Source organism: Salmo trutta, chromosome 25 (genome assembly GCF_901001165.1).
Source record: "Salmo trutta chromosome 25, fSalTru1.1, whole genome shotgun sequence".
NCBI classification, from domain to species: domain Eukaryota; kingdom Metazoa; phylum Chordata; class Actinopteri; order Salmoniformes; family Salmonidae; genus Salmo; species Salmo trutta.
In genome coordinates this window covers 42,131,499-42,150,394 of record NC_042981.1, presented here as the reverse complement: position 1 = coordinate 42,150,394, position 18,896 = coordinate 42,131,499, and the positions used below count along the sequence as shown (strand labels likewise).

Here is an 18,896-nt window from a genome sequence, read left to right as displayed (position 1 = left end):
TTGGTTTAAAATATACTTAAGTATCAAAAGTAAATGTAATTGCTAAAATATATACTTAAGTATCAAAAGTAAGTAAAAGTATACATCTCTTCAAATTCCTTATATAAAGCAAACCAGGTGGTACCATTGTTTTATGTATGGATAGCCAGGGGCACGCTCCAACACAGACATAATTTACAAACAAAGCATGTGTTTAGTGAGTCCACCAGATCAGAGGCAGTGGGGATGACCAGGGATGTTTTCTTGATGAGTGTGTGAATTAGACAATTTTCCTTTCCTGCTAAGGATTCAAAATGTAACGAGTACTTTTGGGTGTCAGGGAACATGTATGGAGTAAAAAGTACAGAATTGTATTTAGGAATGTAGTAAAGTAAAAGTAGTCAAACATATAAATAGTAAAGTACAGATACCCCAAAAAACGACTTAAGTACTTTCAAGTATTTTTACTTAAGTACTTTACACCACTGAGTGTTAGTGTCTAGTGTTAGAGTTCCACCCTCAGTAGTAGGACTTTGTCCACTCAAGGTGGTCTTGGTTGGTTCACTTCACATGGTTACTACCCTACCATGCTTTAATTCTGCATACGGTCCCATAAGGGGCCTGCCGTTGGTTATTATTCTTGAGTAATGTCTAACTCTAAGCAAACGTGGTATAAAGTACTGTATGAAGGCAATGTATTTGCTCAGGGACACAGACTGCAGATGCAGTTCAACATAACAAAAGTTGGTCTGTGAGTACTAGGGTTGGGCGGTATCCAGATTTTCATACCGTTTCTGTACCATACTGGGGTATATGGTATTAGCGGAAGTGCACACAAGGGGCACTAATTAAAAAATGTAAAAAGTCTCTGCTGTAACCAAGACGCTTGATCTTAACTTCTATCCACTTAGCTAGCAAGTTAGCAAACAAAATGCTGGCTCTAATTAGTTTGACATAGCTTAGATTTCTTATAGTCATAAGCACTGGCGTAGCACAACGCCCCCGTCGATATTTCTAATAATCCAGTGTACAGTATAAAAGATATATCGCCCAAGCCTATTGTGTGAATGTTCCGTTGTAATTGCAGTATGATACAGCTATTGAAGATGTTTTGGGTAAGGTAAAGTAGGCCTAACCTCAAAAGCAGCCTCTTTGCTACAACGCTGGTGTGAAAATATAATTATTTCAAGCTGTGGCTATGGTTACCATTCTCAATATCATTGACAGTAAATGGCGCTAGCAGTTTGTTTCCAGTGAGACTCACAACACAAACGTACATCAGGGTTGTGAACTTCCCCTGGTTAACTTTCACAGGGTTTTCTGTCTACTCTCTTGTTTCCTCTCTCTATCGGTCTGTGCCCAGATGTTTTCTTCAGTCGTTGAGAATGTTGAACTCGTCTTTAGGATAAACCCTGTGTGCATTACTGCTCTGTGTCCTTCGAAAGGAAACACACTAGCGTTGGATAGCACTGTCGCACCAAGCCATTTCCTTTCTCTCAACTAGCTCTCTCGCTTTCTATACTCTCTTGGCTACACCTATTGTTTTCTACCCTCTTCCTCTTTTCGGTTGGCTTCTCTGACTCGTTGCTCGAATGTACACACACTTTGATCAGGACACACCCTTGTGTGAGAAAAGAGTAACCTCCCAGCAACTTTCTAGTGGCCTCCTTTCCCATTCTGAAATATTCTCCATCTTCATGTGCTAAAACGTCTGTCAGTTTCCTCACTGATCCATTTGGAGAGATCCAAGAGAGACCGATTTGTACTAAAGGACAGGCGGCTGAAGTTCAAATCGGTGTATTCAACCTCAAAATACACAGTCACTTGAAAACACGTGTGTATTGTATCATGGTTAAGATCAGTCTGATGAGCAGACGGGTTCAAATGTTTTCGCATTGTGTAGATGATAATCAAGCTTGGAAAGGTTTCCTCCGCCTACTATGCTGCGGTATCATGGATAATGTGGTGTCTCCTGGATAATGGACATTCTCCCCCTCAATCTCTCTCTAGGAGGATGACATCATCAAGGAGATTAACATCACCCACGTGGTCAAGGAAGGTTCGGAGAAGGCCGACGCTCGCCAGTTTGAGCTGCTCAAAGTGCTGGGCCAGGGCTCTTTCGGCAAGGTAAGACGTCACCCCTCTAAGGTAGAACATTGCTTTTGTTCAAATACACCCTCATGACAGATCTGAGACGTGGTTCACATTGCTATAGATATGTATATGTTTTGAACGCCCATCTTTTTAGGGGAACAACTCATGTTGCTGATGACAGCACTTGACCGTTGAAAGCTAATCACTACAGTCAAAATACTTAATAATTTGCCTAAAGTTTCCTAGGAAACATTTCAAACAGTTTCCAAAATGCAGTGTTCAATCCCCCCAAAGTATTGCTTCTTATTGTGTTTGTGGACAGATCGTATGCACCATAATTAAGAGGTTAAAGCCAGAAGACGCAAGAATCCATTTACGTTTGTATGGTCATTGGTATGGTTTGAGATTGTTCCGGCGTGCTCTGGTGCCACCATGTTGGTAATCCACACCTGTATTAGCCTGAGACACACACAAGCATGTAACCGATGTGAAAAATGACTAGCTAGTTAGCGGTGCGTGCTAGTGGGGTTCAAACGGTGACGTCACTCACTCTGAGACCTTGAAATGGTTGTTTCCCTTGCAGAGTTTTTGTGGTGCGATGGGTAACGATGCTTCTTGTGTGTCAGTAGACGATGTGTTCCGCGGGTCTTTGGTTTGAGCCCAGGTTGGGGCAAGAAGAGGGATGGAAGCAACACTGTTAGACACAGACACACACACCTGTCATTCAGCTCACTGCTTCACCCACTCCTCTAGCATTGTGGCACAGGAGGTGGTCTAGATTAACTTTATTTAGACCACGTTAAACACATTATTGACAAATCCATTCAATGTCCATTGTAATTAGTTAAGTTAGTATGTACAGGACCAGTCAAAAGTTTGGACACACCTACTCATTCAAGGGTTTATTTTTACTATTTTCTACATTATAGAATAATAGTGAAGACATCAAAACTATGAAATGACACATATGGAATCATGTAGTAACCAAAAAAGTGTTAAACAAATCAAAATGCATTTTATATTCTTCAAAGTACCCACCCTTTGCCTTGATCACAGCTTTGCACACTCTTGGCCTTCTCTCAACCAACTTCACCTGGAATGCTTTTCCAACAGTCTTGAAGGAGTTCCCACATAAGCTGAGCACATGTTGGCTGCTTTTCCTTCACTCTGCAGTCCAACTCATCCTAAACCATCTCAATTGGGGCGGCAGGTAGCCTAGTGGTTAGAACGTTGGACTTGTAACTGGAAGGTCGAATCCCCCTAGCTGACAAGGTCTGTCGTTCTGCCCCTGAACGAGGCAGTTAACCCATTTTTCCTAGGCTGTCATTGAAAATAAGAATTTGTTCTTAACTCACTTGCCTAGTTAAATAAAGGTAAAATAAATACATTGGGTTGAGGTTGGGTGATTGTGGAGGCCAGGTCATCTGATGCAGCACTCCATCACTTTCCTTCTTGGTCAAATTGCCCTTACACAGCCTGGAGGTGTGTTGGTTCATTGTCCTGTTGAAAAACAAATGATAGTCCCACTAATCGCACACCAGATGGGATGGCGCATTGCTGCAGAATGCTGTGGTAGCCATGCTGGTTAAGTGTGCCTTGAATTCTAAATAAATCACAGACAGTGTCACCAGCAAAGCACCATCACACCACCTCCTCCATGCTTCACGGTGGGAACCACACATGAGAAGATCATCCGTTCACCTACTCTGTGTCATACAAAGACATGGCGGTTGGAACCAAAAATCTCAAATTTGGACTTATCAGACCAAAGGACAGATTTCCACCGGTCTAGTGTCCATTACTCGTGTTTCTTGGCCCAGGCAAGTTTCTTCTTGTTATTGGTGTCCTTTAGTAGTGTTTTTTGCAGCCATTCGACCATGGAGGCCTGATTCACGCAGTCTCCTCTGAACAGTTAATGTTGAGATGTGTCTGTTACTTGAACTCTGTAGCATTTATTTGGGCTCAAATTTCTGCGTCTGGTAACTCTAATCAACTTATCCTGTGCAGCAGAGGTAACTAGGTCTTCCTTTCCTGTGGCAGTCCTCATTGGAGCCAGTTTCATCATAGCGCTTGATGGTTTTTGCGACTGCACTTGAAGAAACTTTCGAAGTTCTTGACATTTCCCTCATTGACTGACCTTCATGTCTTAAAGTAACGATGGACTGTCATTTCTCTTTGCTTATTTGAGCTGTTCTTGCCATAATATGGACTTGGTCTTTTACCAAATAGGGCCATCTTCTGTATACCACCCCTACCTTGTCACAACACAACTGATTGGCTCAAATTAACTTTTAACCTCTCTGGGGTATGTGGGACGCTAGCGTCCCACCTGCGGGACACACTATTCAACAGCCAGTGAAATAGCAGGGCGGCAAGTTCAAAACAACAAAAATCTCATAATTCACATTTCTCAAACATACAACTATTATATCCCATTTTTAAGATACAGTTCTCGTTAATCCAACCACATTGTCCGACTTCAAAAAGGCTTTACGGCGAAAGCATAACATTACATTATTATAGGACAGCGCTGAGACAAACTACACAGCCATTTTCCAAGTAAGGAGAGGCTTCACAAAAACCAGAAATACAGCTAAAATGAATCACTAACCTTTGACGATCTTCATCAGATGACACTCCCAGGACTCGATGTTACACAATACATGCATGTTTTGTTCGATAAAGTTCATATTTAAATTTAAAAAAAAAACATTTTACATTGGCGCGTGATGTTCAGAAAATGTTTTGCCTCAAACTTCCGGTGAATGAGCACATCAATTTACAAAAATACTCACCATAAACATTGATAAAATTTACAACAGTTATTGAAAGAATTATAGATACACTTCTCCTTAACTTCTTGGGGCTATGTGGGACGTTAGCGTGCCACCCGTGGCGCACCCTATCAACAGCAGGTGCATTTCAAGAGCGGCAAATTTGAAACCAAATAAATGTCAAAATTCAAATTTCTCAAACATACAACTAACTTACAGCCTTTGAAAGATAAACATCTTCTTAATCTAACCACGTTGTCCGATTTCAAAAAGGTTTTACGGGGAAAGCATGAAGTTAGGTTATGTTAGGAGAGTACATTGATAATAGCTGTGTGTAATGCATTGTCGATTCAAAGACAGGCGTCACCAAAACCATAAAATCAGCTAAAATTATGCACTAACCTTTTACAATCTCCATCAGATGACACTCCTAGGACATTATGTTAGACAATGCATGCATTTTTAGTTATATCAAGTTCATATTTATATCTAAAAACAGCGTTTTACTATGGCGTTGATGTTCAGGAAATCGTTTCCCTCCAATACCGGCAGTCAAGTCATGACGACGAAATAATTAATTAATATTAGAAAACATTGGTAAAATATTATATTGTCATTCAAAGAATTATAGATTTACATCTCTTGAACGCAATGGACTTGCCAGATTTAAAATTAACCTTACTGGGAAATCACACTTTGCAATAATCTGAGCACTGCGCCAGAAAAATACGCATTGCGATACAGACTAACCGCCATGTTGGAGAGATCTAAAATCGAAAATACTATGTAAATAATCCATTACCTTTGATTCTCTTCATCAGATGTCACTTCCAAAGAATCCCAGGTCCATAACGAATGTAGTTTTGTTCAAAAAAGCTCATCATTTATGTCCAAAAACCTCCGTGTTGTAGCACATGATCTAAGCCAGCCGGACTTCACTTCACTTCAAGAACGGAAAAAATATATTTACGTTCGTTCAAACATGTCAAACGTTGTATCGCATAAATCATTAGGGCCTTTTTTAACCAGAACATGAATAAAATTCAAGGCGGACCATTGGGTTCTCTTTTAAAACGTTTCGGAATGAGAGTACCCACCATCAACTCGCGCGCCAGGTGTCTAATGGGCCATCACGTTCCAAGGCTCTTCTTCAGTCAGATCTCACTGTAGAAGACTCAAAACACTTTGTAAAGGCTGGGGACATCTTGTGGAAGCAATAGGAAGTGCCAAAACATTCCTCACCCCCTTTGTTTTTCAATGGTATAGGCTTAAAGTCAATTCAACACATCAGGTATCCACTTCCTGTCAGAATCTGTCTCAGGGTTTTGCCTGCCAAATGAGTTCTGTTATACTCACAGACACCATTCAAACAGTTTTAGAAACTTTAGGGTGTTTTCTATCCATATATAATAAGTATATGCATATTGTAGTTACTGGGTAGGATTAGTAACCAGATTAAATCGGGTACATTTTTTTTATCCAGCCGTGAAAATACTGCCCCCTATACCCTAACAGGTTAATGCAACCGCTGTGTCAGATTTCAAAATAGCTTTACGGCGAAAGCACATTGTTCAATATTCTGAGTACAGAGCTCAGCCATCAAAGCAAGCTATACAGTTACCCGCCAAGTTCTGGAGTCAACAAAACTCAGAAATAGTATTATAAATCTTCACTTACCTTTGCTGGTCTTCGTTGGAATGCACTCCCAGGACTCCCACTTCCACAAGAAATGTTAGTTTTGTTCAATAAACTCCATATTTATGTCCAAATACCTCTGTTTTGTTCACGCGTTCAGATCACTATTCCAAAGGCAAGAGCAAAACCCGAGACAAAGTCAAAAAGTTAAATTACCATTCGTAGAAACATGTCAAACGATGTTTACAATCAACCCTTAGGGTCTTTTTATCATAAATATTCAATAATATTCCAACCGGACAATAGCGTCTTCATTACAGAGGAAAAAGAACAGCGTGACTGCGCAGTAAACAACTCATTGGTCTCAGGCAGTCCACTTGTTGAGTCAGCTCTTCTCCCTCCAGTAACAGTAAAGCATGAAACAAGGTTCTAAAGACTGTTGACATCTAGTGGAAGCCTTAGGAAGTGCAAAATTAACCCTAAATCACTTGAAAAACTACAAACCTCAGATTTCCACACTTCCTGGTTGGATTTTTCTCAGGTTTTTGCCTGCCATATGTTCTGTTATACTCAGACATCATTCAAACAGTTGTAGAAACTTCAGTGTTTTCTATCCAAATCTACTAATAATATACATATCCTACCTTCTGAGCCTGAGTAGCAGGCAGTTTACTACGGGCACGCCTTTCATCCGGACGTCAAAATACTGCCCCCTACCCTAGAGAAGTTAATAAGGCACACCTGTTAATTGAAATGTATTGCAGGTGTCTACCTCATGAAGATGGTTGAGAGAATGCTAAGAGTGTGCAAAGCTGTCTTCAAGGCAAAGGATGGCAACTTTGAAGAATCTCAAATATAAAATATATTTTGATTTGTTTAACACTTTTTTGGTTACTACATGATTCCATATGTGTTATTTCTTAGTTTTGATGTCTTCACTATTATTCTACAATGTAGAAAATAGTCAAAATAAAAACCCTTGAAAGAGTAGGTGTGTCCAAACTTTTGACTGGTACTGTATATAGACAAACCAACTCCATGTTAACTCGTATTCGTTCCATTTAATCTCCCACTCTCCCATCAGACTGCAAGATCAGAAATAGCAAAACATAATATCTGCTTGAGCTCATTGCTCTTGATGTCTGGTCGTTTCAAAATGGATTGTGAATGTAATAAATGTATAGATAGGTTTAACTTCCATATTGTTCACTAACTAGCTCAGTATAATAGATGTCTAACGAGCAGTTTATGGAACATTGTCTAGCATTTTATGGTATTTGCATGTCATTTGCAGTTCCAAGAAAATCTCCATGGAAAATCAAAGACCAAAGTGTTTTGTTTATTGAGTAGTTCTACCAATGAACATTCCCCTTTGTCAGTCCCATAGGATTGTAGCCTAATGCACTGGATTGACCATAGAAATGCCTATGTATACATTCAATATGGCTGCCGGTCCCTCCATCACAGAGCCCTGTGGCTCAGTTGGTAGAGCATGGTGTTTGCAACGCCAGGGTTGTGGGTTCGATTCCCACAGGGGGCCAGTAGAAAAAAAAAAATGTATGAAATGTATGCATTCACTACTGTAAGTCGCTCTGGATAAGAGCGTCTGCTAAATGACTAAAATGTAAATGTAAATGTAGAGCACAGACTTGATTTGGAATGTCCGTTCTAGTTCTTCATTTTCTATGGGATTGAGAGTTGGATGTTGTCTTGTGTTGCCTGCAGGTTTTCTTGGTGCGGAAGGTAACGCCTCCCGACAACAACGAGCTGTACGCCATGAAGGTCCTGAGAAAGGCCACCCTCAAAGGTACACACACACGTTTGTTTTACTATCCTTGATTCCCATAAAAAAAATCCTATTTTCCCTAAACCTAACCCTAAAATTGCTGTTTTCCTTGTGTGGACCAGTAAAATGTCCCCACCTGTTCGAATGTTCTTTTTATTTTACTGTCCTTGTGAGGACTTCCAGTTAGAATGGCTTCGGAGATGGCTGATGTTTTATGGGCTCCTAACCAATTGTGCTATTGACAAAGATTTTTTCTTTAACGAGTCGGACGCAAACGATTTACTTCAGACACTGGATAAGACCCCAGTCATTCACATGAAGAAGAGACAGAGATATAAAATTATTATTTACAATGACGGCCTACCGGGGAACAGTGGACAGAACGACAGATTTTTACCTTGTCAGCTCTTGGATTCGATTCCGCAACCTTTCGGTTACTGGCACAATGATCTAACCACTAGGCTTCCTGCCGCCCCAAAGTAGATGTCAGAAGTGGGATTTAAGAAGAAAGTTTTCGGAGCTGCCTATTTACCACCACAAACCGATACTGGCACTAAGACCGCACTCAACGAGGTGTATAAGGCCATTAGCAAACAAGAAAATTGCTCATTCAGAGGCGACACTCCTAGTGGCCAGGGACTTTAATGCAGGGAAACTTAAATCCATTTTACCTCATTTCTACCAGCATGTTACATGTGCAACCAGAGGGAAAAAAACTCTAGACACCCTTTAATCCACCCACAGAGACGCGTACAAAGCTCTCCCTCGCCCTCCATTTGGCAAATCTGACAATAACTGTATCCTCCTGATTCCTGCTTACAAGCAAAAACTAAAGCCGGAAGTAACAGTGATTCGCTCAAGTCTGTAATACCATGTTTCAAGCAGACCACCATAGTCCCTGTGCCCAAGAACACCAAGGTAACCTGCCTACATGACTACCGACCCGTAGCACTCATGTCTGTAGCCATGAAGTGCATTGAAAGGCTGGTCCTGGCTCACATCAACACCATTATCCCAGAAACCCTAGACCCACTCCAATTTGCATACCGCCCCAACAGATCCACAGATGACGCAATCTCTATTGCACTCCACACTGCCCTTTCCCACCTGGACAAAAGCAACACCTATGTGAGAATGCTTTTCATTGAATACAGCTCAGTGTTCACCACCATAGTGCCCTCAAAGCTCATCACTAAGCTAAGGACCCTGGGATTAAAACAGATCCCTCTGCAACTGGATCCTGGACTTCCTGACGGGCCGCCCCCAGGTGGTAAGGGTAGGTAACAACACTGATCCTCAACACAGGGGCCCCTCAGGGGTGTGTGCTCAGTCCCCTCATGTACTCCCTGTTCACACATGACTGCACGACTCCAACACAGAGGTGGAAAAAGTACTCAATTGTCATACTTGAGTAAAAGTAAAGATACCTTAGACAGATGGCACAATTTCCTTTTTTATTACTTTTTTTGACAGCCATGGGCACACTCCAACACTGACATAATTTACAAAATAAGCATTTATGTTTAGTGAGTCCACCAGATCAGAGGCAGTAGGGATGACCCGGGACGTTCTCTTGATAAGTGTGTGAATTTGACCTTTTTCCTGTACTGCTAAGCATTCAAACTGTAATTAGTACTTTTGGGTGCCAGGGAAAATGTCTGGAGTAAAAAGTACATAATTGTCTTTAGGAATGTAGTGAAGTAAAAAATATAAAAGTAAAGTACAAATACCCCAAAAAACGACTTAAGTAAAAATACTTTAAAGTACTACTTAAGTACTTTACACCACTGCTCCAACGCCATCATTAAGTTTGCCGATGACACAACAGTGGTAGGCCTGATCACCGACAGCGATGAGACAGCCTATTGGGAGGAGGTCAGAGACCTGACCGTGTGGTGCAAGGACAACAACCTCTCCCTCAACGTGATCAAGACAAAGGAGATGATTGAGGACTACAGGAAAAGGAGGACCGAGCACGCCCCCATTCTCATCGACGGGGCTGTAGTGGAGGAGGTTGAGAGCTTCAAGTTCCTTGGTGTCCACATCATCAACAAACGAACATGGTCCAAGCACACCAAGATAGTCGTGAAGAGGGCACAACAAAACCTTTTCCCCCTCAGGAGACTGAAACGATTTGGCATGGGTCCTCAGATCCTCAAAAAGGTTCTACAGCTGCACCATCATCGAGAGCATCCTGACTGTTGCATCACTGCCTGGTATGGCAACTGCTCAGCCTCCGACCGCAAGCCACTACAGAAGGTAGTGCGTGCGGCCCAGTACATCAATGGGGCCAAGCTTCCTGCCATCCAGGACCTCTATACAAGGCAGTGTCAGAGGAAGGCCCTAAAAATTGTCAGACTCCAGCCACACTAGTCATAGACTGTTCTCTCTGCTTCCGCACGACAAGCGGTACCGGAGCGCCAAGTCTAGGTCCAAGGGCCTTCTAAACATCTACCGCCAAGCCATAAGACTCCTGAACATCTAATCTAATGGCTACCCAGACTATTTGCATCCCCCCCCCCTCTTTTATGCTGCTGCTACTCTCTGTTATTATCTATGCATAGTCACTTTAATAACTACCTGCATGTACACATTACCTCAATTATCTCGACTACCGTGTCATACTTTTGCCCAATTTGGTAAAAGACCAAGTCTATATTATAGCAAGAACAGCTCAAATAAGGGCTGAGGGAAGCTGAGGGTTGGGATGTGGAATTGGAGACAAGTGGGAGTGGAGTTGCTGGGCGAAGGACAGAATGACAAAAGTTTTTTTTTAAATTGGGTCAACATTTTTTTCTTTTTTTATTCCCATTATTTGTAAGGTCTGCACATTGACTCTGTACCGGTACCCCCTGTATATAGCCTTGCTATTGTTATTTTACTGCTGCTCTTGAATTATTTGTTACTATTTATTTATTTATTTTGTTATTTTTCTTAACTGCCTTGTTGGTTAAGGGCAAATTTCTATGGGCAACGTGGGACGCTACCATTTTAAAGATGCACTTCTCCTTGATGTAACCACATTGTCCGATTTCAAAAAGGCTTTACAGCGAAAGCAAAACATTAGATTATGTAAAGAGAGTACATAGACAAAAATAATCACACAGCCATTTTCCAAGCAAGGACATGTCACAAAAACCTAAAACACAGCTAAATGAAGCACTAACCTTTGACGATCTTCATCAGTAGACCCTCCTAAGACATTATGTTACACAATACATGTATGTTTTGTTCGATAAAGTTCATATTTATATCCAAAAACAGCATTTTACATTGGCGCGTGATGTTCAGAAAATGTATTCCCACCAAAACTTCAGGGGAATGTGCACATCAATTTACAAAAATACTCATCATAAATGTTGGCAAAATATATAACAATTATTTAAAGAATTATAGATAGACTACTCCTGGATGCAACCGCTGTGTAAGATTTTAAAATAGCTTTACGGAGAAAGCACATTTTTCAATATTCTGAGTACATAGCTCGACATCACAGCAAGCTATACAGACACCCGCCAAGTTCGGGGTCACCTAAACTCAGAATTAGTATTATAAATATTCTCTTACCTTTGCTGATCTTCATCAGAATGCACTCCCAGGACTGCTACTTCCACAAGAAATGTTGTTTTTGTTCGAAATAATCCATATTTATGTCCAAATACCTCTGTTTTGTTTGTGCGTACAAAGCACTATCCAAAGGCATAGCGCGCGAGCACGGTACCAGAGACGAAAAGTCAATGTTCCATTACCGTATTTAGAAGCATGTCAAACGCTGTTTACAATCAATCTTTATGGTATTTTTAATGTAAAATTGCGATAATATTCCAGCCGGACAATACCGTATTCATTCAAGAAGAAAAAGAAGGAATGGCGCACTCGCAGGATCGCGTATATCCAATCCCTTTGTGTCCAGGCAGTCCACTCAGTGACTGAGCTCCTATATTCTGCCCAGTGACAGGAGAATGCTGAAAGAACTTTCTGAAGGCAGCTAATGGAAGCCTTAGGAAGTGCAACGTGACCCCACAGACACTGTAGTTTTGATTGAGAATTGTAGTTCTTTTGATTCTCTGACTTTCCACTTCCTGGTTGGATTTTTCTCAGCTTTTTGCCTGCCATATTAGTTCTGTTATACTCAGACACCATTCAAACAGTTTTAGAAACTTCAGAGTGTTTTCTATCCAAATCTACTAATAATATGCATATTCTAGTTTCTGGGCCAGAGTAGTAACCAGTTTAATTTGGGTACGTTTTTCATCCGGCCGTGGAATTATGCCCCCTACAGCTCAACAGGTTAAGGGCATGTAAGTAAGCATTTGAAATGTACAGTACCAGTCAAAAGTTTGGACACACCTACTCATTCCAGGGTTTTTCTTTATTTTTACTATTTTCTACATTGTAGATTAATAGTGAAGACATCAAAACTATGAAATAACACACACAGAATCATGTAGTGACCAAAAGTGTTTGACAAATCAAAATATATTTAATCTTTTAGATTCTTCAAAGTAGCCAGCCTTTGCCTTGATGACAGCTTTATTTCATTTGTATTTATTTTTTCTTCCTTAAAGTTTATTTTAGTAAATACTTTCTTAGCACTTATTTTTCTCAACTGCATTGTTGGTTAAGAGCTCTGTATGTAAGCAGTTCACTGTAAGGTCTGCACCTGTTGTATTTGGCACATGACTTAACATTTGATTTGGATTTTTATTATCATGGGAAATGATACTGTAGCTACACATTCACGGGATTGAAAACATGTTGTGAACTCAATGAGGCCTCCCACATCAAAGGGACCCTGCTTTGGAGCAAACACGAGTGGTTATGTTCTTAGCGAGGGCTCGTTCTCACCTCTTTCATTTGCAGACATGTAGTTTTGCACTTACTACTCCACGTGTCCTTTTGCTTTACACTTGTCCCCCTCCCCCCACTGTTTTTGTTTTGATCTTGTTTCAAGGCTTTGATAGTGAGCAGAAATCAACAATTTTTCAGTTGGTGTGTAGCTGTTCTTGTGTGCTGTGGTCTGCTGCTGTGGGATCTAGATGTCAACACCCTGACAGTTTCATAGATTAGCGTTTCAATGTAATTGTGTGGCGAAAATTGGTCCAACTTTGGTTTCACATGGCACTCGACAAGGATATTTCCATTATTTTTGTTAGATGAATTGATTTAAAAATGTTATGGCCTTCAGACAAGCATTGATTATTTGGTGTTTTGTATTGAATATATCCCATTTAAAATACTAATGGTGGCCTGTTGGCGTTAATTCAGGTCATGTCTCAGCCTTAGGCACCCGGTTCCAAACCCATCTGTTACTGAGCCAAGGCTATAGTAAGGTTTTGAGCTAACGTCATGACAGCGCTGACACGGTGTGCCCCTCACCTCCCACAGTGAGAGACCGGGTGAGGACCAAGATGGAGAGAGACATCCTGGCAGATGTCAACCACCCCTTTGTGGTCAAACTCCACTATGGTGAGTAACAACCAGAGCTAGGTTCAAAAAGTAAAGTATATTAGGGAAAAAAACAGGTCTGGCGATAACGCCATGACACCCTGAAGTTATTCACTTCGCTCCGTGTCAGCGCTCATCGAGGGCCGTCATTGTTTAATTGAAAGGCTACAACTTTGGGTGTTCTAGGTTTGTCAGACAAATTGACTTTTAGCGCTACTCCTAACCACATGTTTGTGTGTGTGCGCATCCAGCATTTCAGACGGAGGGAAAGCTCTATCTGATCCTGGACTTTCTGAGAGGAGGCGATCTCTTCACCAGGCTGTCGAAAGAGGTATGTTCTTAGTCTTATTCCTGATGGACATTTTATGTCTTGTTCTCTCTAATCATAATCCTGTCTGGACTCGTATGTTTTTCCCACTCTCTCTCACTGTCTGTGTGTGTGTGTGTGTGTGTGTGTGTGTGTGTGTGTGTGTGTGTGTCGTATCGTTTCCAGGTGATGTTCACAGAGGAGGACGTGAAGTTCTACCTAGCAGAGTTGGCCCTGGGCCTGGACCACCTGCATGGCCTGGGCATCATCTACAGAGACCTCAAACCTGAGAAGTAGGTGGAGCCTCAGCGAAGGGCGGCTAGTCCTAGCTAGCTTAGCGTAGCAGCATCACACACCCTAGCATTGCCTTCCTAATATAATAATAAATGACATTTAGCAGACAATTTTATCCAAAGCGACTTAGTCATATGTGTGCAAACTAGGCATATATTTTACGTATGGGTGGACCCAGTATCATTGTGATGAAAGTGCCATGCTCTACCAACTGAGCTAGAGAGGACGACTTCCTGAGACCTGGGGTGTATTCACTAGGAACAAAACAAAACCAAACCAAACAGAAGCGAATAGAACTAATTCAATTTGTCCAATAGAAAATCTTGTTTTCATAGCAAAACACAACTGATTGCAACTGTTTGGACTAAAGATTACGCCCCTTATATGCTATGCTATTGTAACCCCGACCCACAAATGTCTGGGTTTTGGAGTTATTTTCTATAATGAGAGGGACATTGCGATGCAGAGTGCTTCTCTGTTATCTCTTATAGACTTCGCTATATCCATTATATAGAAACCAGAAAATGTCACTGTGGTGTAATTTAGCCCCATAGTGATAACATTAATGAACCCCCATCAGAACTGAGAGGACTGAATGCACAACAAGAGCGATCATCACATCTGGTCTTGAGCATTGGGATCTTAACATGACACATGAGAGGATGAGAAAGCTAGTATGCACAGACAGATTAGACACGTTTTATCTCTTGTGGCATATACAATTCTGATACTGTGAATTCACTGAGAGGGGACATGTTGATTTGGCCAGCCCTTTTGCCATTACATCAAAAAAATTGTGAAGATGTGCAACTAAATGTTTTTTTTTTTTTTGTCTACAGAGTATTTTTTTGAACTCTCAAAGTATTCTAGACTCTTAGTGCCAGGTTATTTGTACCAGTCTGTGGTTGACAAAATTTGTCTACCTCTTTATCCCAATATGATAGTCCTACACACCTCACACTAACACCTCTTCTCATTATATTTTCTAGCATTCTACTGGACGAAGAAGGCCATATCAAACTCACTGGTACCCCCCCTACACACACACACACTTCCCTCCCCCCACACACTTCCCTCCTCCTGTTGACCTTCCCCATTAGTCAGTGAATCACCAAAGCCTTATCTGTCCCTGTGTAGATAACTTCTCTATGTATGAGCCTATATATCATTACCTAGAAGTTAATTATGTTTCTCCTGCATCTTATCAACCCTATAATCACTCTCTCCTCTATCGGCTGTTTACCTTTTGGGAGTTCACGCACATACACAAGCATCAAAGGTGACCTTGAATATATGTCACGGTGTGATGTATTAACTTCACATGGGGAATATGAATTGAGGCCTTTTGAATACCTGCATGAGTCATGAAGGCATCAGGAAGTGTTACAGAAAGTTTTCCCTGATAATGGCCCTATATAATTCCCCACTATATAGAGAATAAGGTGCCATTGCGGACGCACCCTGGGCCCTAGTTGTAGGCTTTAGACTAGTTATAGGTCAGGTCATATGGTCAGGAACAACTCCTGGCCATATCCATAAAGCATAGTGCAAATAATGTACTCTGTTCCTGTACAGGTGTAGGATCCTAATTTGATCATCCTGCAAAACAGGAAATGCATACTTGTAGTGTATTGAAGGTTTCTAAAGTTTGTAATTTCCACTTTAAAATTTGACTTGATTTACTCCAAATTAAAATGTATCGTCCCCTACAAAAATGTTGATTCATTAAAATCAACACAATAATTCACATTTCCTGTTGCTGCAGGATTATTTTCCTGATGTGAGAAACTGGTCAAATTAAGATCCTACACCTGTATGCCTGCCTGTCCACTGTGTATTCATGATGTGTGTTTATAATAGTACCGGTAGTTGAATAGTAGCTGACTTGTGGTGTTTTCACCCCAGATTTTGGCCTGTGTAAAGAGGCCGTTGACCATGAGAAGAAAGCCTACTCCTTCTGCGGTACGGTGGAGTACATGGCACCAGAGGTGGTGAACAGGCAGGGCCACATCCACAGTGCAGACTGGTGGTCGTTTGGGGTACTGATGGTGAGTCATCGTATCTCATTTCAAATCAAATGTTATTAGTCACATGCACATACATATACAACAGGTGAAGACCTTAGCATGAATATTTAGTTGGTGTGAAGTTACTTTGTCAAGCCACACAACTTAGGGGAATCTGTGTACTAGATATCACTTTTGCTTACTTACAAGCCCCTAGCCAACAATGCAGGTTTAAAAATAGGAATAAGAAATAAAAGTGACAAGTAGTTAAAGAGCAGCAGTAAAATAACAATAGCGAGACGATATATAGGGGATACCGGTACAGAGTCAATGTACCAGTATCGACCGGTTAGTCGAGGTAATTTGTATATGTTGGTAGTTATTAAAGTGACTATGCATAGATATAAGAGAGTAGCAGCAGCGTAAAAGAGGGGGGGATGCAAATAGTCTGGGTAGGCATTTGATTAGATGTTCACGAATCTTACTTTTATTTCAACTTTATTTAACCAGGTAGGCCAGTTGAGAACAAGTTGTCATTTACAACTGCGACCTGGCCAAGATAAAGCAAAGCAGTGCGACAAAAACAACAGAGTTACACATAAGCAAACATACAGTCAATAACACAATAGAAAATTCAAAAGGCACTCGCACATCTGCGCAATCTTTTTGCAGGTGCATGGTAACAGTTGGACAAGATGAGGGGGGAAAGGAAACCGCACACTGCTCTTGATAGTATCACTGATCTTCAATAAGCTTACAGTTTAAGTCGGAAGTTTACATACACTTAGGTTGGAGTCAGTAACTCGTTTTTCAACCACTCCACAAATTTCTTGTTAATAAACTTTGGTTTGGCAAGTCGGTTAGGACATCTACTTCGTGCATGACGCAAGTAATCTTTCCAACAATTGTTTACAGACAGATTATTTCACGTATAATTCATTGTATCACAATTCCAGTGGGTCAGAAGTTTACATACAGTGAGTTGACTGTGCCTTTAAACAGCTTGGAAAATTCCAGAAAATGATGTCATGGCTTTAGAAGCTTCTGATAGGCTAATTGACATAATTTCAGTCAATTGGAGGTGTGGATGTATTTCAAGGATTACCTTCAAACTCAGTGCCTATTTGCTTGACATCATGGGAAAATCAAAAGAAATCAGCCAAGACCTCAGAAAAAAATTGTAGACCTCCACAAGTCTGGTTCATCCTTGGGAGCAATTTCCAAACGCCTGAAGGTACCACATTCATCTGTACAAACAATAGTACGCAAGTATAAACACCATGGGACCACGCAGCCGTCATACCGCTCAGGAAGGAGACACATTCTGTCTCCTAGAGATGAACGTACGTTGGTGCAAAACAATCCCAGAACAACAGCAAAGGACCTTGTGATGATGCTGGAGGAAACGGGTACAAAAGTATCTATATCCACAGTAAAACGAGTCCAATATTGACATAACCTGAATGTCCGCTCAGCACGGAAGAAGCCACTTCTCCAAAACCGCTGTAAAAAATCCAGACTACGGTTTGCAACTGCACATGGGGACAAAGATTGTACATGTTGGAGAAATGTCCTCTGGTCTGATGAAACAAAAATAGAACTGTTTGGCCATAATGACCATTGTTATGTTTGGAGGAAAAAGGGGGAGGCTTGCAAGCCGAAGAACACCATCCCAACCGTGAAGCACAGGGGTGACAGCATCATGTTGGGGTGCTTTGCTGCAGGAGGGACTGGTGCACTTCACAAAATAGATGGCATCATGAGGGTGGAAAATTATGTGGATATATTGAAGCAACATCTCAAGACATCAGTCTGGAAGTTAAAGCTTGGTTGCAAATGGGTCTTCCAAATGGATAATGACTCCAAGCATACCTACAAAGTTGTGGCAAATTTTCTTAAGGACAACAAAGTCAAGGTATTGGAGTGGCCATCACAAAGCCCTGACCTCAATCCTATCAACATTTTGTGGGCAGAACTGAAAAAGCAGGTGTGAGCAAAGAGGCCTACAAACCTGACTGTTGCACCAGCTCTGTCAGGAATGGTCAAAAATTCACCCAACTTATCAGGTCTGGGACAGGTATCACGTCCGGTGAACAGGTTAGGCTTCCATAGCCGCAGGCAGAACAGTTGTAACTGGAGCAGCAGCACGGCCAGGTGGACTGGGGACAGCAAGGAGTCATCATGCCAGGTAGTCCTGAGGCATGGTCCTAAGGCTCAGGTCCTCCGAGAGAGGGAGAAAGAGAGAGCATACTTAAATTCCCACAGGACACCGTATAAGACAGGAGAAATACTCCAGATAAGACTGACCCTAGCCCCCCGACACATAAACTACTGCAGCATAAATACTGGAGGCTGAGACGGGAGGGGTCAGGAGACACTGTGGCACCATCCGATGATGCCCCCGGACAGGGCCAAACAGGCAAAATATAACCCCACCCACTTTGCCAAAGCACAGCCCCCACACCACTAGAGGGATATCTTCAAACACCAATTTACCATCCTGAGACAAGACCGAGTATAGCCCACAAAGATCTCCGCCACGGCACAACCCAAGGGGGGGTGGTGAAAAGTGG

At 41.5% G+C, this 18,896-nt stretch overlaps 1 protein-coding gene across 5 annotated transcripts in view; it reads left to right on the top strand.

The window, feature by feature from the left end:
• The window catches only part of LOC115162588 (ribosomal protein S6 kinase 2 alpha), a 167,166-nt gene that overhangs the window by 122,019 nt on the left and 26,251 nt on the right, over nucleotides 1–18,896 (top strand). For all 5 annotated transcript variants that reach the window (XM_029714041.1, XM_029714045.1, XM_029714042.1 and 2 more), the window contains 7 exons: nucleotides 1,990–2,106; nucleotides 8,208–8,289; nucleotides 13,657–13,737; nucleotides 13,968–14,047; nucleotides 14,210–14,316; nucleotides 15,307–15,344; nucleotides 16,223–16,365. In XM_029714041.1, the coding sequence (XP_029569901.1) occupies nucleotides 1,990–2,106; nucleotides 8,208–8,289; nucleotides 13,657–13,737; nucleotides 13,968–14,047; nucleotides 14,210–14,316; nucleotides 15,307–15,344; nucleotides 16,223–16,365 (648 nt within the window). The remainder of the gene's footprint in view (nucleotides 1–1,989; nucleotides 2,107–8,207; nucleotides 8,290–13,656; nucleotides 13,738–13,967; nucleotides 14,048–14,209; nucleotides 14,317–15,306; nucleotides 15,345–16,222; nucleotides 16,366–18,896) is intronic.